At 40.8% G+C, this 22,376-nt stretch overlaps 1 protein-coding gene across 1 annotated transcript; it reads left to right on the top strand.

Annotated features, from left to right (window-relative positions):
* Positions 1-1,776: 1,776 nt before the first annotated feature.
* On the top strand, positions 1,777-16,276 carry CHURC1 (churchill domain containing 1). The gene is made up of 4 exons (XM_056133988.1): positions 1,777-1,889; positions 8,491-8,626; positions 10,321-10,391; positions 15,562-16,276. Exons 1-4 carry the CDS (start codon positions 1,851-1,853, stop codon positions 15,652-15,654), a joined length of 339 nt encoding a protein of 112 aa, XP_055989963.1. The 5' UTR covers positions 1,777-1,850; the 3' UTR covers positions 15,655-16,276.
* Positions 16,277-22,376: the final 6,100 nt, after the last annotated feature.

Genomic DNA, 22,376 nt, shown 5'->3' with positions numbered 1-22,376 from the left:
AAACAAAATGCTGATATTTTTATTAAATATCTCCTTGGAAGCACTCAGCATTTTAATAGAAAAAAACAAAAGCAAAAACAAACCCCAATGGCCATGAAGAGTAAAGCTTGAGTTGGATCTCTGATAGCATCCACATGCATGGACCACCCTTAGAACTAAAATAAAAGAAGAGGGATAAATAATTATCTCCATTGGAGTAGATGGGTGTGGTGGAGATTATTATTTAAGTTAATTAATATCATTATGAATAAAGATGCCTTTACCATAGAGAGAAAGGAAGAGGCAGGGCACCAATCATGAGATAATTTGGTAATTTTTTTAAAAAACATAGTGCTTATCTGCTATTCAGAGACAGAAACAGAGACAGAGACACATAGGGACAGAAAATAAAACACATTTCCCATCACCAAGTTTTCCAGAGGACTCACGAATTGTCTTTTGTTGTTGTTGCTGTTGTTGTTTTGGTTTTGGTTTTGGGGTCACACCCAGTGATGCACAGGGGTTATTTCTGACTCAGCACTCAGCACTCCTGGCAGTGCTCATTGTACCATATGGAACACCTGAGATCAAATCTGGGTCGGCCACGTGTAAGGCAAACGCCCTATCCACTGTACCATTGCTCTGGCCCCAGGAATGGTCATTTTTAATGAACATTTAAATTGACCTTTCAAAAAAAATTCTCCACAGAGTTGCTAATGTTTCTTCCCAAACATTCTTCATGTTCACCTGCCAAAACTGATCTGTCACTATTAGTATTTTAAGAAATGGTAAGGAAAGGCACTTAAATATTGTGATTTCAACTTTACATATGCAGTAAACCAAGGGAGCAGGAAAGGTGGGGAGGGGAAACTGTTCTCTTGTCTGCTGTGATTTGTCTCTGTTAGCCTAATCTCAGGAAGACATCTATATAAACTCTGAGCCATCCTAAATCCCTCACCCTTCCAGACCACATCTTCCACTCCTGAGTCTCTTTCTTTCTTTCTTTCTTTCTTTCTTTATTTCTTTCTCTTTCTTTCTTTCTTTCTTTCTTCTTTCTCTTTCTTTCTTTTTCTTCCTTCCTTCTTTCCTTTCTTCCTTATTTCTTTTTCTTTTTTCTTTGATTTTTTAAATTTAATTTTATTTTATAAGGCTCTTCACAATAATTTATTACATCCAATATTCCAACACCAGTCCCACCACCATTACACCTTACCCACCACCATTATTTCTAATTTTTCCCAACCACCACCCAAGACTGTCCCAATAGCAGGCCCTAAGTAATTTATTTTGTATTGCTTGTTTTGAATCATTCTCTAAAAATAATCAAAATAAATTTTCCTTAGAAGAACATGTGTGAGTATTGTTGTACCTTGCCGTGGATCCATTGAGTCCTTGTATAAAAGATTACTAACATGCTGTTATAGGTGGAGTCTTATGTACTAACATTTTTTTAAAATTCAGATTGGTTCTTCTACTTACATCCTATCCAATGTGTGCTACTCCTGGTATGTCAGTGGTATAATGTATGAGATGTTGCTTCAGGAATTCTAAAATTTTAAAATAAGGTGTTACAGCTGGAATTAAATTTTTTATTTTGGGGTCTGAAGGCATCTCTGCGGAGATCTCTTCGAGATTAATTCGTGAGTCTCTGCATCATGTCTGCCTCTCTTTCAAGGCTCATCTGAAGTCTACCCCTCGTCGGTGGCGTTGCCAGGGAGAGCGGACCCCACCTTAACAACCGTTGCTAAGGGGCGGAGACTTCGAATCAACTATCCCTGGGTCGAACAGCTAGGGCGCATGCGACAACCTTCTCTCGCGAGATTTCGTTTTCCCGGAAGTGTTGGCGGACCTTTTCTGCTAACGGCGTCGAGATGTGCAGGGACTGTGTGGAGAAGGAGTACCCCAACCGGGTGAGCGAGTGGGCGCCAAGAACTTCCCGTTCCCTTGGCCCGTGGTCTGCCCCATGAGGCTTCTCCTCCTCGCGGCCCGTCTTCCCGGTGAGACTGGGCGCGGGGCACCGCCCTGCCACATCAGTGACCCGGCGGCTGTATTTTGACACCTGGCCGTCGGTTCCCTTGTTTCCGCCCAGGCAGCTGGCGCAACCCCCCTACCAGCAACAGCCCTGGCAGAGGGCCACCCTCACCGCTGCCCCCCAGTCCTCGCGCTCGGTTAGATGGAGTTCACTTTTCTCCCTTCCAGCGCCCGGGCACACCTGAGCGCATCTATTCGATCCCAGTTTTCAAGGTGAAGAAACTTGATGTCCAAAGGCGCGAGAGAATCATTGCCTAGTCCACTTTGTTAGTTGATCTGAGAACCTAGACGAGCATTGTTCAGCTTTCTTGACTGCCAGCTTTTTTTCTGTTTCCCGTTTGGGCAATGCTCTGGGGTTATTCCTGGCTCAGGAATTAACCCTGGTGGTGCTTGGGGGCGGGGCAGGGAATGGGGAGGAGAACCATATGGGATGCCGGGGATTGAACCCGGATCCGCCGCGTTCAGGGCAAGCACCCTGCCCACTACACTATTGCTCTAGCCCCTGTCAGGTTGTTTTTTGTTTTTGTTTTTGTTTTTATCTTTAAATCTCTGTCGTGCTCAGGCGAGTGGGGAAGCTCGCTTACTTGCCTTCGTTCAAGGTATGCTTGTTGTGGGTAGCTGGACTAAGGTTTGCTAGGCCAGGAAGGAGTACCAAAGAAAGGGAGCTTCGTGTTACCCAAGAGCTGACAGTTTGGAGGGAGTTTGTGATGAACAGAAAAGTAGTACGGTTTGTAAAGGCTGTTCAAGGCTAGGGAAAAGGTGAGCAGTGGGAGATAACCTGTCTACCCCAAACAAAGGTGGATTTTAGTCGAGACTGGATAGTTGTGACTAAGGTACTAAAGAAGGAAAGTTGGAGCCAAGGGTTGGAGCAAAAGAACAGAAACAAGAAATTTTTTTAGTTTTGGGGTTTTTGAGCCACAGAGGTGGTTCTCAAGGGCTATTACTGGTTCTGTGCTTGGGAGTGACCCCTGGCGGTTCTGGGGGGGGGGGGGAATCTTTTACACTCTTAAAAAAACATAAAGATTATTTATAGTGACATTATTTGTATCTGTAGTGTGTGATATAGAATATAGACCTTGATAAGTGAGTAGCACTGTAGCACTGCCCCCCCCCTTGTTCATTGATTTTGCTCCAGTGGGCACCAGTAACGTCTCCACTGTGAGACTTGTTACTGTTTTTGGCATATCGAATATGCCAAGGGGAGCTTGCCAGGCTCTCCCTTAGACTTTTTTTGATAAGTGAGTAGTGAAAATAAATGAGAGAAGTGATTGTCAGCTAGTGGAGTTTCCATTTGATAACATCTAGAGATATTTTTGTCACAAGCTGGGGTACAGTAACTTCTAGTAGGTTGAAGTTTTACATTTTATAATTATGTTTCACATACTTTTTTGATTGTATCATACTTTTTTTTAAAGTTTAACAATATTTTTTAGGAATCCAGTCATTTGCATTAAACATTACAGAGACAGAGGGAGGTGTTTGCTGTGGAGGATGTTAGAGATTGAACTTACTTTGTTTTAAGGGCCACTCCTATTGTTATTCTGACTCAGAAGGCCTTGCAGTGCTTATGTCTGAAACATTGAAGTCGTACATGGAAGTCAATTCCATATCCCCAGCCTTGGTCAGATTTAAAAAAAAATTTTTTGTATCATGTTTCATTGAAGTTGAGTGTAAATCCCTTAGAGGAACCAGTGAAAATGAGGTCAGAGTTTGAGTACAATTCAAACAGATGATGTAGGCAGCATATTCGGTATGCCAAACACAGTAACAAGTGTCACAATGGAGACGTTACTGGGCTCACTAGAGCAAATCAATGAATAATGGGAGGACAGTGACAGTGATAGTGATGTAGGAGCAAATAAAGCGTTCGAATAGGAAGAATTTGCTCTCAGGTTTAAAAAAAAATTGTGAATACTCTTTTATGTTAGGAATCATTGATGTGTTGAATAAATCTCCAACCCCCCGGGTGTTGGGTGGGGTAGTGGAACTGTAGCGAAGAAGCAGAATATATTCCTGATCTTTAAGGAATAATTTAGGAGATAAAAATAAAATGAAGTGCGACTAGGAAGATAGCTCAAATGACTGTAGCATGGGCTTTGCCTGTAGGAGGCCTCATTTTGATCCCTACTACCACATGGTCCCCCTGAACACTGAGCCAGAAGTAGCCCCTGCACACCGTAAGGTATGTGACCCACAAAATGAAATTAAAATTTTTAATAAAGTATAGGAAAATTTGTGAAGGATTGCAGTGATTTAAAAACAAGAAAAGGGACTAGAGAGATAGGACAGGGTGCTGACTCAGATTCTATTTCTAGCACCACATATGGTCCAGGAGTGATCCCTGAGTGTCGAGCCAGGAATGTGCCCTGAGCACAGCCAGGTGTGACCAAAAGCCACAAAATTAAAACTAGGAAAGTTCTCTCATAAGTACACTGATTTAATTCTATTCTAAAATAATTAGGGCTGTCATGAGGAAGATTTAAACTTTGGCACTACAGAAGGTTTGTTTCAAAGTAATTGATAGGTGAATGCTATGGTATTGTAGGCTTTGAATTAGGAGAACTTCTAACAGATTTTCAATAAATGGAATGGAGTTATACTAGAACATTCTAACTCTTCATATAATTAATAGAGATTAATTGACCATTTGAAATTTCAAGTTTTCTAGCGCTTTTTTTTTTTAAATTTTAAAGTCATGACATCTTTTAAGGGCAGTAACACCAGAAGCCATTCTATTTGAGCTTAGCAAAGGAAAGAGTAATAAGATAGTGGAAGCTAGTGAGCTTACTCATTAAAGACAATTGACAGTCTCTCGAATAGAGCATTTTTTCTTGCAAAACAGTTGGCAAAACAAAGCAATGCATTGTTACCACGCTGGAAAGCTCTCTTAAAGGTAGAATGAATAGGTAATAAGTATTTTTGGTTTCATAACATTCTGTGGAACTTTGTGGTGGAGATTTTTCAGGAACTAGTAAGTACAGTACTAAATTCCTAATAGACCTCTGGCCTACTTGTTTGTAATGTTATACCAAGAACTTGAATTCAAGCATGTATCAAATTGGAAGTGACCTGTAATCTATTTTCTGGAGTAATAAAATGAGTTTTATTACTTATTTTTTTAAAAAGAAAAACTCGACCTATTTTTTTTTTCTTTCTGGAGGATCTTAAGAAAAACAATTAAAACTAGAATTCTGCTGCGTAAAATTTTTTTTTTTTAATTCTGTCACCCTCCCATCCTTGCTCCTTCTTTGTTGTTGATATTAAGGGATGCAGACACTGGTTGTGATGCTTGCTGGGGTTACACGCTGGGTCATGGTGCTCACAAAGATTGGTGCTTCTTTAATTATGGTGCTTTTGAGAGGTTCCACCAATTTCTGTGGTGCTTATTCACACCCGACTGCAGTGCAGATGAAAATCACAGCATCAGGGATTGCTGACAGTGCTCAGCACATGTAGAATTTGGGAGATGGGACTCATGCCCCAGTGCTGGAGAGACAGATGTTCTGAGCCACCATGCTGTTTTTCCAGACCCAAGAACTCCACAGCATGTTCTGATAATTCATCGGCCACAAAATTGTTATAAAACATTTTCCACATCAAGCTAGAAATGAAACTTTTAAACTTTTTAGTAATGCATTAGCACTGGAGAAAGACGTGATTGATTTAGATTAATCAGAAGGAAATGATCAGTATGAATTAGTCATAAGCTTCAATTAGAAACTACATGTTTTATATACATCACCTAAACTAAGCTGCCAAAGTTCATGTACTCAAATTATACATGCAGTTTCGCATTTAACCATATTTAGTTGAATATTGAGTCTGATATATAATAGGTAAAACTGTGGTTTTCTGCATTTTTAAACACCTACGTTAAAAAAATTTGATCAGAATAGGATAGATAGTACAGTAGGAAGGGTGCTTGCCTTGCTTGCAGCCAACTGGGGTTTAGTCCCTTCCAGGAGTGACCCCTGAGTGCAGGGCCAGAAGTGAGTCCTGAGCACAGCTGGATATGCCCCCCCCAAAAAAAAAAATCTTAAATCACTATCTTAATCTCCTACTTAAGATAGTGGGAATATAAGAGCAAACTAAATCTGTATCAAGAAAGGAACTAATATAGATTGGAGTAAAATTAATGATGTAGGAAAATAGAGAAAATAAAACTAAAGTCTGATTCTTTAAAGACTATATTCAAAATTTTAAATTTTAGACTTTTCTCAACAAAATATTTTTAATGTTAAGCTATATTATCTGAAAAAAGTAATTCAGAAAACCAAATTAGTCTAATCTTGGTCAAAGTAAATTTCTCAAACTCTTAAGATTTTAATGTACTGTCATTCCAGTTATCATTATGATATTCAACCACTTCTTGAGCATTTGCATGCCTTTACAAAGCCTCAGCAACATTTATTGGAGCCACATTATCTAAGAGTTTTTTGTGGTTGTTGTTGTTGACTTTTTTTAAAAATTTTTATTAGTGAAACACCATGAGGTACATTTGTACACTTACAATTTTTTTTTTTTTGGGTCATACCCGGCGATGCACAGGGGTTACTCCTGACTCTGCACTCAGAAATCATTCCTGGCAGTGCTCAGGGGACCATATGGGATGCTGGCAGTGCTCAGGGTCGGCTGCGTGCAAGGCAAACGCCCTACCCGTTGTGCTATCTCTAAAGCCCCACACTTACAAATTTTTGTGCTTGGGTTTCAGTTATACAATGATTGAGTACCCATTCCTCACCTCCAATGCTCCCAGCATCCCTCCCACCCCCCACCCCCCATCCCACCCCACCCCTGTGGCAGGGCATTCCCTTTTGTTCTCTCTCTCCTTTTGGGTGCTGTGGTTTGCAAAAGAGTCATTGAGTGGCTATCATGTTCGGTCTATAGTCTATTTTCAGCATGCATCTCATCCTGGGAGGGTCCTTCCAACACCATTTACTTGGTGCTCCCCTCTCTATCCGAGCTGTCTTCTCCCTCAGCATGTGCGGTTAGGACATACTACATAAACCCCTGAGTTAGGACATACTACAAAGCTACAGTATATGATATTAGTACATTTGCGCTTTCCACAGAAATGCCACTATAATTCAATTAGGAAAGAATAATTTTTACAACAAACATTGCCAGAACAACTGGTTAGCCATTAAGGAAATAATAAAACTTGATCCATTTCATGTGGAAAATTATGTCAAAATGGATTATAATCTAAACTTACTATAAGGTAAATGAGTAAAATTTTCAGGTAAAAACCTTTGCAGCCTTGCAGATATTTTAGAAGACAAGCACAAGTAGTGAAAAAGATTTTGGTAGATTGGGCTTCTTAAAAAAGTGCTCTTCGAATGACATTGTAAAAATGCAAGCCAGGGGGCCAGAGAGATAGTATAGCAGGCAAGGCACTCAATCCCCAGCACCCTTATCCTCTCCTGAGCTCCACAGGGAGTGATCCCTGAGTTATGGTTGGTTTTCTACAAGTGCCTTATCCCCTGTACTCTCTCTCCAGTCCATGAATTAGATTCTTTATAAAATCACTTTTCTACAACACTTATTAGTAAGCTTTAAATAGAGTCTCTTGAGCCAGAAACATGTTGTTTTTTTGAGTTCTTAGTGATAAAAAGCATTTCTCTTTGAATGCCATCTGAATGTTAGTCAGATGAATTCAGAATTTAACCTTCTTTTCTGAAGTATAATTCTATAGACATCTGTAAAAATTCTTCTTTGTTTCATAGTATTAGGGTTTAATAAAATGCTGTTTCAACAATCAGCTCAGCATAACCATAAGATTATTTCTGTTATAGCTCAGCATTTACATTCTGATTGAATTTTATTTTATTTATTTTTTGCTTTTTGGGTCACACCCGGCAATGCAGAGGGGTGACTCCTGGCTCTTCATTCAAGAATTACTCCTGGCCATGCTCAGGGGACCATATGGGATGCTGGTACTCGAAACCGGGTCGGCCGTGTGCAAGGCAAACACCCTACCCACTATGCTCTCGCTCCAGCCCCCAGAATTTTAATTCAAATCTTATAACACCTCATTTAATATTGTTGGGTATTAGATTTTCCTATTTTTTTCCTTTTTGTAGTTTATATAATTAAAACTTCATTAAGTTGTTTCCAAATAGCCTTTTGCATTTAGTCCTCTCTCTTAAATACAGTTGCTGTCCACAGAGATTTAAAGCTCTTAAGTCTTAAAAGCTTGCTTCCATTTTATTTACTATGAATAGCAAATGCTTTTAGAATAAAGTTGGCAGTTTCAAAAATTGCTTGGTAGAATTTCAGGCAAATATGTTGTGGCCCTAATTTTTTTGCCTTTCCATATCTTAGTGGGCCAGGGTTGTAGCTCAGTGGTGGAGCACTTACCTTGCATATATGAGGCCTGGCATTTAATCCGCAGACTCAGAATTCACACACAGTCTATTAATCATTTTCACCAAGGTCTTTGAAATATAAGAGTATTAATTCCTAATTTTAATAATTCAGGGTACCATCTGCCTGGAGAATGGATCTTTTTTGCTGAACTTTACAGGCTGTGCAGTATGCAATAAGCGAGATTTCATGCTGATCACAAACAGATCTTTGAAAGAGGAAGATGGAGAAGAAATTGTTACCTATGACCGTAAGTAGACTTTTTCCATGTGAGTCTGTTCGCACATATCACCTTTTGGAATTTAATATTTTGTACATAGTATTAGGAGGTACATTTATACTGTTGTATTACAACACATAGCTTGTGGTTAGATTTTTTTAAAGAAAAAAAATGACACCTTATGTATCTAGTATTCTAGATATTCTGCATAAATAACTTTTGCAGATAGTGGAAGCTTATTGTTTATCTTCCAATTTTTGTTATTTATTTCTGTTTATGCCTTCAGAAATCAGATATTTAGAAGAGTTATTTATTTATTTATTTTGATCTTAGAGTCATCCTGTGAATTTTTACTTTCTATTATAGTATGTCCTCAATCACTATTAAAATGTTGTTTAGGACTGCTTACTCCTTATACTAGTAACCCTTGATACCATTGTGGTTTTGGTCTTGTTTTGTGATAGCCTTCTCTGCTTTTTTTTTAATCTCACTGTCAGTGATTTGTTTTCTTTTCTGAGGGAGGGGAGAAGTAGGAGGTTTGGGTCAGATTGAATCTGACTGTCTGTCGATAGTACTCAGAGACTACTTACTACTGGCTCTGCTTGGGCATCATATGGTTCTTGGGATCGAACTGAGGTTAGCTGCATGTAAGGAAGTGCCTTAACTCCTGTACACTCTCTCTTTGTAGCACAGTCACTTTTCTTCTTTTACTACTCCACAAGTGTGCTACTTTCATTTGCTGCCTTTATGTTTGATGCTGGGAGATTGAATAAATTGTGTATAATAAAAAATTTATTCTGAGGTTGACACTAAGAATTTGTATCAGTAAATTATATCAATAATTTATTACCCAGATACTATGACAAGAATTTGGAGTGTTCACATCTTTTTATTTGCTTTCAGCTCTTTGGTATGTCCTGAATATACGAGAAATGTGCAAAATTTTGAAAGGGGTATAAAATAAACAGAATGATCAGAGTCAGACTTGAAAAATGTTAGTATTTACTCCTGTAAGCCTTGGTTTATTCTACATGAGAGGGAAATGTGGTTAAGAGTTCTAGAATTGGAGACCTTGGGTTTGAATTTGGTTCTAACACTTCTTAGCTTGGTAAACTTCCTAGGTGCTTAACATAGTGTGCCTTTGTTCCTTTATCCCTTTTATTTCTTATCTATATGAGCACAATTTTTGTTATCACTGAGAATAAAAGTGTTTTTTTTGTTTGTTTGTTTTGGTTTTTTTTTTTTTTTTTTGCTTTTTGGGTCACACCCAGCAATGCTCAGGGGTTACTCCTGGCTTTGCACTCAGGAATCACTTCTGGCGGTGCTTGGGGGACCGTATGGGATGCTGGGAATCAAACCTGGGTTGGCCGCATGCAAGGCAAATGCCCTACCCGCTGTGCTATTGCTCCAGCCCTGAGAATAAAAGTTTTTATGTAGATAGATTCAGCTAGTGAAAAAAAAAAATGACATTTTAGTTGATTACATTAGAGAGCTTTCAGTGAAAATTAATAAATCACATTAAGTCTCTGAGATCAGGCCCTTCATTTAATCCTGTTGCTGTATGACAGATTTTGAGTTTCTTAACAAGGTAGATGTTATAATGGGCTTCCTGCTGTGTTAAATATGACAGAGTTAAGATTTTTTTTAAAGTAGCATCATACTGTGGAAATTTTGCTGTCTTAAGACCTCTTCCAAGACTTAATTAAGTCATTCTGTTTCTGCAGATTTGTGTAAGAATTGTCATCATGTAGTTGCCAGGCATGAGTACACATTCAGTATTATGGATGAATTTCAGGTAAATGTATAAATACAGGTACCTGTGTATTGTTTGTTTTTGTTTGGGGGCCACATCCAGCAATGCCTGTACTACTCCCTACTCAGTGCTCAAGATCACCCCTGCAGTCCTGAGAGTAGAGGAATACCACAATGATGCTGTTTGCACCATTGGGCCATTTCCCTGATCCAGTATGAGTATATTATTGATGTAGGGAAGAGGGGTTGTGGTGGAGAATAATAAAACTGTCTCTGAAAATACAGGTATAATTTTTGTAAATAAAGTAGTTGCAAATAATAAAAAACACCATCTCTTTATTCATACCTATGCATGTTGAGAAAGACACTTTATTTATTTATTTATTTATTTAAATTTATTTATTGAATCACTGTGGGAAAAGTTACAAAGCTTTCAGTTTTAAGTCTCAGTCATGCAATCATCAAACACATTTCCCTTCACCAGTACTTATTTTTCACCACCAAGAACCCCAATATACCCCCCTCCCAACCCTCCTAATGCCTGTGAGGCAGATGAATTCTAGTTAACACTCTATCTACTTTGATTAGATTCATTGGTTCAACAAAAGATGCACCATTATTATTTAGAATTTACACCCAAAAATCGGACCTGCTGAAAAGGCATTGTGAAATACTTTGTTTTCTACAGCTGATTACAAGAACCAAGTGATGTCACGCAATTTTGAATTTCTGCTATTTTACTTATTAAGCCTGGAAGTATTTCTGCCGAGAGTCAGATAATTATGAGATTGGTTTCTGTGGCTCTGGAGCCATGGCCGTGCCGGAGAGCCACTCGTGGGGGTGCAACTTGTGACCTCGGTAGGGTGTGAAGGACGAGCTGGGAACGCCCCGCTTCCCATGAGGTTTCAGTTGCCCCGTCAGGACCGACTCATACCTGGCTTTCCAAAAAGCTCCGAGGCGGCCGCCATCTTGCTGCCCAGAGGGAAAAAGAGAGAAAGACACTTTAAATGTTGGTGGCTCTGTTCAACTGGTAGATCTGTTCAATCCAGTCTTCTGAAGAGTTAAAAAATGAAAATGAGTGCCTTACAAATGATATCTCAATCCTGTCATTTTACTTATAAAGAAAATGAGAGAGGGGTTCTGAGGCAGACTTGGGGGTGTATGTTACCTTTTCTCTTTGTTTGCTGCTGTAGTATTTGGGGCCAGACACTTGGTTGCAGTGCTATGAAGATTGCACACTTGGGTAAATGGGATTTGGAGCCAAGATGTGGCTTATTGGAGCATGTGCATTGTATATGAAAGACCTTGGTTTCAATCCTGGCATTGTATACAGGAGGATTTAAAACACTTTACATTAGATATACTTAGTTCTTGTTAAAAATGTGTTACAAACCTTTTACTTCACTCAGCTAGCTCTTTGATTTATCCTTTAAATACGTCTTTTCCTTTCTCTACTGCCTCACTCGAATAGGACTTTATTTCCCTATTTTCCCTGTGCTCCTCTTAACCACTAGTTTGTACACTTGTTTTTGTTTTCCTGTTGCTAAAACTGTTTTCTTATAAGTTTCTTAAGTTTGTATAAGTTTCTACATTAATGTAGCCAAGTCCTCTGACCTTTCCTCAGTTCTTATCTCCTCTTACCATCTCTTCTGGATCTCCCTTTGTTCACCATTGCTGTTTTGTTTTGTTTTTTGTTTTGCTTTTTTGGATCACACCTGGCGATGCACAGGGTTTACTCCTGGCTCTGCACTCAGGAATTACCCCTGGCGGTGCTCAGGGGACCATATGGAATGCTGGAAATCGAACCCGGGTTGGCGACGTGCAAGGCAAACGCCCTACCCGCTGTGCTATTGCTCCGGCCCCTAACCATTGCTGTTTTTATGAAACATTTCTTCTTCTAAGTCCAATAATGTTAAACTTTCTACTGCCTTTTCAAGACATTTTGATTGTGCCTTTGTTTTTCCTTTTGGTTCTTTTCCTGTTTTTCCCTAATTGATTTTCCCTTGAGCTCAGTTTCTGGTCTGGAATCCTCTCTGCATTCCCTAAAATAGTGAACATGACCTCTCAGTTTTAGTTGAAAGCTACTAAGCTATTAGCTTCCAAGATCTCTTAACATACCCCACATTCCCCCCTTTTTTCCTTTGTTTCTCTTGCTCTTTGTGGTTCCTTGGCCGTTTATGATAAGTTCATACCCACTTCAAATCTGTATTACTGAAGCAGTCCCTAAACTGCAGTTCTACCTACTGCCCTCAAATTAACTTCCTTAAACATACCATTCTGTCATTTCTCAGTGATTTCCTTGCTCTGTTCCATATTATTCATTCATGCTTTTTTTCTTGTCCCTTTTTCTACCTTGAAGCCAACCAACTCTTTGCTTTTTCAAGTTGAACTTCAATTCTGCCTCTCTTCCTTTCCTATACTGCTTTTTCCATTTTCTGAATTCTTCATGTACTTGTCGCAGGCTCCTTGACTCTTGTGCCTAGTTGCTTGGGTGCTTCCACTGCAGCCTAATGGCTGCAAGAACTCTTTGGTTCTTGGCTCTTCTGAAGAGACACAGTTACAAAGTTATCTGTGATTGGGTTTCAGTCATACAATGTTCCAACACCTATCTCTACACCAGTGTACATTTCCCACCACCAATATTTCCACTTCACGGGATTATTTTTAAACAAATCCCAAACCAATTGCATCTGTAAATATTTAAGTATACCTCCATAAGAGATAAGGGTTCTATTTTTAAAATCACCTCAGTACTCATTGTTGAGCAAAATAAGTGGGAGGTTTTTGTCTTTTTTTTTTTTTTATGGTTTTTGTTTATTGGTTGGTTTGGTTTGGTTTTTTGGCCCCGATTCTGCTCAGGGCTTACTCCCATCTGTGTCTCAGAGATCACTCCTGCCGGGCTCGAAGGACCATATACAGTATTGAGGATTGAACTCAGGTCAACTGCATGCAAGCAAGGCAGGGGTTCAACCTGCTATCCTCTCTTTCTGGTCCCCAAATTTCTGATGTCAGGAATACCAAGGAAAATAGAGACAGAAGTACGTATTTTAAACAGAAAATGTATTATAAATCATTACAGAAATCTTTTATTATTTATGAAATGCCAGGAAAACCCCTTTAAGGCCTGAGTTTACCTAGGGACTCAAGGAGGGAATTATGAAATTATTTTCTCTTCCTCTGTGGACTGAGGAGGGCAGGATTTGGGGAAGGCAATAATAAAGGAAAAGGGCTAGGGGATCCTTAGAATAAAATAAAAGCTTTGGTCTTACCCAAAGCTTACTCCACCTATTCACTGTTTCCATTTCTAGCCTTTGACTTTGCCTAAGTTAAGGCTCTTTCTGAAGTATTGGGGTGAATTCTTATTCTCCCTGCTTGTCCATTTATGGTAAAAGATGTCTTAACCCCACCTTGTTTTTGACAGCACTGAAAGATATGTTCTTGGTATCCTGTTAGAATTCTAGGCATATTTTCTCACAGAAGGGCTTGCTATATGTGGTTAGATTCTATAGTACTTGTACAATATAAACTTAAGAGTCCCTAGATTTCCCTGGGAACTTGATTGCCATGTACATTGCTTCTGTGGGAAACTAATTCTGAATTTTGAACCACTGACCAATAATGAAATTTGGATTCCAGGCTGTTTATAAATTACAGACTACAGGTATAATCAGTCATACTGATTTCGTGATCTTTTTAAATATACCATGTGTTAGATCTTCTCTTTCTTTCTAGTTGGATTGTAAATTTTCCAAGGATAGATCTTATTCTTGCCTTATCTCATGTCTACCGGTGCATCTTGCACACTGAAGAACATTTAGTCACTTAACAACTTGCCAGTGAATAGATTAGGTATATGTCTAGCTTCACACATTTTCCCATTTTGACACTATTACTTTTTCATCCTCATTTCTAGTTGAATGTTGAAATCTTACTAAACATCCCGTGGGTGAAGCTAGTATTATTTTAAAGCAGTAAATGATCTTGGAAAGGGAGGATTTTTCTTTTTTCCTTTGTTTAGTTCATGAAACTTGTATTTGTTTGCTGAGCTCTAAACTCCACAAATTTATTTCTACTGTGTGAATAAACTTCAAAGTTATCTTAAATTATATTTCCATGCCACAACTAAGCTCTCCCGCTGAAGTCATTAGTAGGAAATAGATCTGTGCCAGGATCTCATTCTTTGTATCATTGTGTCATTGTTTATCTCTGTGACCTTCTCTCTAGAAACTGTCTGGATCTATGAAATGCAAACTGCCTTTTGCAAACCCAAAATTTCAAGTGCCTAGCAATCTCAGAGGAGGCTTGGAAAAATGGATAAACTCAACAAATGTTTGGGGTTTTTTCCTAATGAACATAAAAGATGTTTAAACGAAGGATTTAACGTTTCTATATTTATGGCCTTATTAAAATATTCTAGAAAAGAGGCAGGTATAAGAATAGGACTTTGCCTGAGGGCTTTTCACCTAAAACAAAATTCCTTCTGTCACCAATGTGGATATTTGTCAAACCCCAGAAACATAAACCTCCTTTAATAGATAAAATTTTAGACAATATGACAACTTACTATCTAAATCTATGATGCTTGTGGATTGACATACTAATGGATATTTATTTTCCTGGAGTAGATAAAAAAAAATTTATTCTGTTACATGATTTTTAAAATAATTCCTAGAAAGGAACCATTCTAAGAATAGGAATTTGTCCTTAGGGACCCACACTTCTTTAAATAACGTAACTCAATATGTATGTGTATATTTTAACTCCAAGAATGACATTTTTGTAGGCATGCTAAATAAAGCATCAGCATGAATTTAGCTTATATAAATAAAAGACTGTAGAAGCTTAAGATATTGTTGATAAGTGATGGAGAAGTTGATTTAATGTACAAAAAAAATTTGACAATTTGTAGAGAACAGTATTTTTTTAATTTTTTATTTTTAATTTTTATTAGTGAAACACTGTGAGGTACAGTTGTGAACTTACAAGTTTTTGTGCTTGGGTTTCAGTTACACAATGATCGAGTACCGATCCCTCCACCAGTGCCCATTCTCCACCACCAATGATCCCAGTATCCCTCCCACCCTCCCACCACCCCCCCATCCCACCCCGCCTCTGTGGCAGGGCATTCCCTTTTGTAGAGAAAAGTTTTACAAGAGTAAATTATAGAGCATCTCTTTCTCCCTCAAATTAATTATAACTTTATCTTGTTCTAGGAATATACGATGCTGTGTCTGTTATGTGGCAAAGCTGAAGATACTATCAGTATTCTCCCTGATGACCCCCGACAAATGACTCTGTTATTTTAAAGCTTCTCTGGAGTTCTGTTTTAACTGTGTTGTATTGGTTTATAATAGCAACAAGCCTAGTTTGTTTATAAAGGCAGTTATTTGAATTTTTTTTTTTTTGCTTGCGACACACTATTCTTTGAAAGAAAAGATAAGGTAGGGGCTTACTTGTCTCTACAGCTGATATCTTTGCTAAAGTTCCCAGTTCACATCAGTGCTGCCAGAATGAAGCATCTTTGTTAGCATTTATGTAGTTTAAAAATAAGTAGACTGAGGGACATACCTCATTCCCATTTGGTGGATTCAGTAGAGGTAACCGTGGTTCTTTGAAGAAATGACTAAATCTAGTACTGGGTAGTCCTAAATGAGCATCTATTGTGACGTAAACTGGAAGTGCTCGATAAAGAAAATATAATGGTTAAAATAAATACAACAATTGGAAATGTTTCCAGTTTACAGAGGAGCCAGCTGAAGAAGATCCTAGTGACCAAAGTTGGAAAACTTTGAGCAAAAATATTAAATAGCATTAGATTATATCCCAAACTATAAAATACGTGTCCTGAATCTGTATTAATGTCAATAAATGGTTGATTAAGCAGATGCATAAATTGAAGAGATTTGAAAAATCTCTCATGCAGAAAAATTGCAGTGTTTTGAAGTTATTACCCACTTCTTAAGTGTGAGTCGTGTGGAGTGATTTCTTTCCAAAGAGTATGTAGTATTAGAAACAAAATTGTTTCTTCTTTATATCTGAGACATTTGGAAATTCTGAACTGAGGCTTTGCTTGGGGGGGTGGGGGGGTGGGGAATGAGCAAAGTGTTTATTTTTTCCTTGTGAGGCCATACCCGAAGTGCTCTGGGAGGACAACTCCTAGCTCTGTACTCAGAGGTCACTCCTGGTGGTTCTCAGACCACATGTGTCAGGAATTCAACTGGTGTGAACCACATGCAGGGAAATGTCTTACCTCCTCTTCTATCTCTTTCACCCTAGCTTCATTTTTTAAAGTAGGCAAAAGCTTTGTTGTATTACAGGAATAATAGCTGAGGTTTATTGAGTATTTATGGTGAAAAGACTTTGTAAGCTCTTAATTCTTTTTTTTTTTCATATAGGAGTACTGCTATTTATTCAGCCACTGATTAGCTGATTGAATTGGGCATGAACTCCACCTTACTTTTTTTAAAAATTTTATTTATTTTTCTTCTTATATTTATTTATTGAATCACTGTGGGAAAAGTTACAAAGCTTTCAGGTCTAAGTCTTGGTCATACAATGATCAGACACCCCTCCCCTTACCAGTGCTCACCTTTCACCACCAAGAACCCCAATATAACCCTCTTCCACCCCTCCCAATGCCTGCGAGGCAGATGATCTCTACTCAACTCTTCTCTACATTGATTACATTCATTATTTCGACAAAAGGTGCACCACCATTGTTAGAATTTCTCCCCCAACAATCAGAACTGCTGAAAAGGCATTGTGAAATACTTTGTTTTCTATAGCTGGTTATGAGAATCATATAATGTGGCACAGCCACTATTTTGGCTGCGCGATTTTGGATTTCTGTAAAGAGACAGACAATTATGAGATTGGCTTTCGTGTGTCTGGTGTTATTGGCTGTGCTGGAGAGCCACTCGTGGGGGGCGTGACCTCGGCAGGTCGTGAAGGACGAGCTGGTCCCGCCCCCTTCCCATGAGACTGCAGTTGCCCCATCACCTCCGGCTCACACCTGGCCCTCCAATAAGCTCTGAGGCAGCAGCCACCCTGCTGCTGGGGGGGGAAAGGTGGAAGGGAGCAACGCCCTTGCCCTCCCGGGGAGGCACAGTGCCGTAGTTCAACGTATGGTCCATCCACCCCTCTGCCGCAAGCTGCTGGGCCCTGGATTAAGTCCCTTTGCCTCTGGAGCCATGGCCACACCTGAGAGCTGCTCGTGGGGGGGCAGATCGTGACCTCGGTAGGGTATGAAGGACAAGCCACAACCGTCCCCCTTCCCATGAGACGGCAGTTGCCCCTCACCGACAACTCATATCTGGCTTTCCAATAAGCTCTGAGGTGGTGGCCACCTTGCTGGGGGGGGCGGGGGGGAGAGTGAGAGGGGTGGTAAGGGAGCAACACCCTTTTCCTCCCAGGTAGGCATGGCACCATAGTTTAATGCATGGTCCATTCACTTTTCTGCCGCAAGCTGCCGGGCTTTGGATTAAGTCCATTTGTCTCTGGAGCCATGGCCGTGCTGGAGAGCCACTCGTGGGAGGCAACTCGTGACCTCGGTAGGGGTGAGCTCTTAATTCTTAACACTTCATGAAGTAACCACTATTATTATCTCATTTTTAGAGCCAAAGAAACTAAGGCACAAAGAGGTTAGGGAACTTACTGGAGGTCACACAGTTCGTACTCCCCCTCAGTGGTGGCTAGCAGTGGTATGTCTGGCAAAGGGAGAAAATTCTGTGAGTAACAACACTCAGAAATCTATAGACTTGTTAAACCAGGGTGGTTATTCCAGAAAGTTAAGTCAGCTGCTCCTAAGAGATCAATTATTTTATTCCTGAAAATGTTTTCCACTCCTGCAAATCTATATCTGACCTGCTGAGGAAATTGCTTGGCAAAGTGAATCCAGAAAGCAGAGAAAATGCCTCATTACTTTAAATAGCAGCACTAAGCCCATTATAGCCTCTAAGATGTCCCTTCTTGAAATTTGCAAATGTTTCTAAGTTAGTCATCTGGAGCTCGAAGTACGACTTTTTTTTTTTAATGCCCTACTGAAATTCCTCATTAGTACAGAATGTGTAACTTTGGACTGTACAAAAATCTAAAATCTTCATGACCAAAAGAGCCACATGAAGTTCAGAAGTCCAGCTGGAGTGGGCGCTCTGCTCCTCAGGGTACTTCCGCATACTGTGGCTCACAGCTCTCTGCTCCTGCAGTGGGGTCCACATCCTCATCACCTAAGCTGGCAGCGTGTATGGGCAGCAAGAAAGAGAAGGACAAAGAGACTGAGAGCTGTGTGGACTCTGAGCAACTTCAAGACCACGCTATCTCCTGCACCCCCAGGCCAGAACGAAGCCCTGGGCAGGGGCTCCCTGCTGGAGAGAGAGAGTAGTCTCCACTATGTGCCTGGCTGGCACTGCACTGCTGCGGCTGGAGAGAGACGGGAGGAAGGAAGGCACTTGCCTTGCATGTGGCTGAGCCCAGGCTCTTCACCACATATGATCCCCCAGTACTGCCCCAAATCACCCCTGAGCATAGAGCCAGAAATAAGCCCTGGACAGTTTGGTCCTGTGGGAGGTGACCCATGCCAATAAATAAAAACTCTATTACTATGGAAGAAAGGCTTTGGAAGAAATCAGGGATTTCTGAAATACTTATCAGACACAGTGAACATATACACACACTTAACACCAATCTCTGCATGTGTGCACATGTGTATGCCTGTACGTGTATGTATAGGTGTGGTTGAAATGAATGTGCATATATGAACACTTAATTACACTCGCCCGCACAGCAGAGCCTGGCAAGCTACCCGTGACGTATTCAATATGCCAAACACAGTATCAACAAGTCTCAAAATGGAGACGTTACTGGGCCCGCTCAAGCAAATGTTATATATATTATTAAGTATATATGTACACATACAAATATGGGCTGGAACCATAGCACAGTGGGTAGGGCGTTTGCTTTGCACGCGGCCAACCTGGGTTCGGTTCTTCTGTCCCTCTAAGCCCAGCAAGAGTATCCCGAGAGTATCCCGCCCACATGGCAGAGCCTGGCAAGCTCCCCGTGGCATATTCGATATGGCAAAAACGGTAACAAGTCTCACAATGGAGACGTTACTGGTGCCTGCTCGAGCAAATCGATGAACAACGGGAGGACAGTGCTACAGTGCAGTGCTACAAAAATCTAAAACATAAGATCTCATTTCATGAGTATTAAAATGGCATTGTACTGTGTTTTGTGATATTTATAATTTTCCTTTATTCTTTGTAGATATGAAAGTATAAAGACCCCTTTGGGGCTTGGGATGTGGTTCAGAGATATAGCACATGCCTCTTTTGTATGAGTTTTTGATTCCTACTACGACACCAAAAAACAAAAGGAGAAGAAAGATTCTTTTGAACCCAATATTACATTTTTCTGGTCAAATAAAACGGAACCAGCAAAATCAGAAGACTTTGCTTTGCCTTCCTGAGATACAAAAGGAAAAATATCACCTTTAGGTATGATTGGAAACATGGACCATCTTGGCCACTGTGTTCACTCCATCACGTACAGTTCAGAGGTCTAAGTTAGGATCTTGGAGTTGAAGTTCAGGGCCTTAGAGGAAAAGTGTGGTGGCTTAGAGCAGGGCTCCTAGACAGTTGCGCCTGTCACGCCGTTTCTCCAGAGAAAAGCAACATGGGCAAGCACGTCATTTACATTCAAAAATCCTTTGTAGGTGCCAAGTTTTTCATGGCCCTCACATTCAGTTACTTGATCACAAACGGAGACTGAAACCCAGCGTTTAAGAAACTAACTTCGGCGGGGACAGTGGCAAGGGGTGGGGCAGAGAGAAAGTACAGGAGGTTAGGCACTTACTAGCCTTGCACATGGTCAAGCCAGGTTTGATTCTGCATCACAAAGAATCAGGATTAAACCTTGATCACAGCCAGGTGTGGTAAGGTGGCTTCCCATGCATAGCAGTGATCCCAGTTGGATCCACAGCACCACATGGTCTCCCAAACACTGGAATCCATGATCTACAACCATTGCTGGGTGTGACCCCAGCCTCCCCCCACCCCCACCCCAGCCCCAAATGGACATAGAGAACCTGCCATACATGTTTATGGTAATAAATTTGGACCCCCAGTTGAGCCATGCGACTCTGCTGTTCATCCTGTTTGCTCTACTGTCTACAGGCCCCAGCACCACAAAGCCAGTCTATAAGCACTGCAGAAAGCGGTGTGACTGCTGGAGAATTCTGTGGTTAAATGATGGAGAGGGGCTGGAGCGATCAGAAAGCCAGTAAGGCATTTGCCTTGCAAGCTATAACCTGGTTTAATCCACATCATCCCATATTGTTCTCTGGGCTCTACCAGAAGTGATCCCTCAGTGCAGAGCAGAGAGTCAGCCCAGAGCACAGTTGGGTGTGGCCCCCATAAGCAAGGGTAATGTGCATGCTTTGCAGCCTGGAGGTACAAGTCAGCCCGTGACACTGCCTGGTTCCATAAGCACCACAAGGAGTGACCGCCAACCCTCTTGCCATGCAGCCCTTGATGAGCACCACAGCCATGATCTATGTGCCTTAACTAATCGTGACCCCTGGCAAGTTTGTGTGCAAGCCACAAACTTCAGTCACACACACACACACACACACACACACACACACACACACACAGGCCAGGTGTATGAGCACTGAAACTTCTGATAAGCACCATGACTATAGTTGTATGAGCATAATTTGTGGAATATAAATAATGTAGTATGAGACTAATATCCAAGGACAGTGGAGCCAAGGGCCAGGAGGACTGGCCCACAGTTGGAAGCCTGCCTCAATTGCTGGGGGAGAAGGCAGCTGGGATAGAGAAGGGACCACTAAGTCAATGATGGTTGGAGGAATTGCTCGGGATGGGAAATGTATGCTGAAAGCAGACAAAGACCAAACATGATCGCTTCTCAGTATCTGTATTGCAAACCATAATGCCCCAAAGTAGAGAGTAAGAAGGAAAGTATCTGCCATAGAGGAGGGGGCTACGATGGAGTGGGGGTGGCAGGAGGGATACTGGGGGCATTGGAGGTGGGAAATGTACATTGGTAAAGGTAGGGGTGTTCAAACACTGTATGACAAACTCAATCATGAAGGTTTTGTAACTATCTCATAGTGATTCAATTACAAGAAAAAAGTGTGGGGAAAATTAAATAATATGTGAGGGCCACAGTCAGGAGTGTGCACAAATCTTGGTCATTGCAAACAGCAGCAACAAGAAGGGAAAGGGAGTTGGGGAAGGAATTTAAAAAAAAAATTTTTTTTAAGTTCTGTATGTTTGTTGGGTTGTTTTAGCTAACCCTGTGTCTCTCAAATGGCCTTGGGTCCTCCCAGTTAAATGTCATGATGCATCTGGACACAACCAGATAGTTACTTCTAGGACGTATGTGTTGTTTATTTTAGCACATCAAAAATCCTTTCAATTTATTATGTGGATAAGACAAAGCTATTTGGTGGCATTTGAGGCTGCTTAGTTTCAAGCTATGTTTCTTAGGCTGGAGAGAGGGTTTAAAGGACTAGAGCACATGCCTTACTTATACCATGCCTCGAGCTTGATCCCCAGCATCACACTGGTCCCTTATATATCTCTGGTTGTCCCAGAGCTCCGCTGGGTCCTAGCAACATCACTGCATTGCCTGACCAAGCATTAAATCATCAGGTCAAGTATCCACCAGAATGGCCCCCTAGACCCTCCTGAGCACTGCTGAGGAGCCAACCCCTTCTTCAATAGAAATGTTTCTTGGCTGGATTCCCAGTCTCTGTTGTACAGTCTCTGAGGCATACTGTGCTGGGAGAGAAAGGAAATGAGACCTTGTATAATCTCCGGGCGGCTAGGGGAAGCCCCAGCAGCTCTCCCTCTCACTGCCCAGGTTTGGTGGACTCTGGCCGCTCCCCATCCTGGGGCGGCCCAGGCCATGGGACAGTTTCCGTTTATTCGATTCTCCCCATGCACCTGTTTTAATCTCACTAAGCTCCCCATTCTAGTCTCAAACTGTCTCTCGTTCCCAT

The sequence above is a fragment of the Sorex fumeus genome, unplaced genomic scaffold (assembly GCF_029834395.1).
Source record: "Sorex fumeus unplaced genomic scaffold, SorFum_2.1 ptg000098l, whole genome shotgun sequence".
Taxonomy (NCBI): Eukaryota; Metazoa; Chordata; class Mammalia; order Eulipotyphla; family Soricidae; genus Sorex; species Sorex fumeus.
Note: the sequence above shows the minus strand (reverse complement) of the source record. Positions and strands in the feature narration are given on the sequence as shown.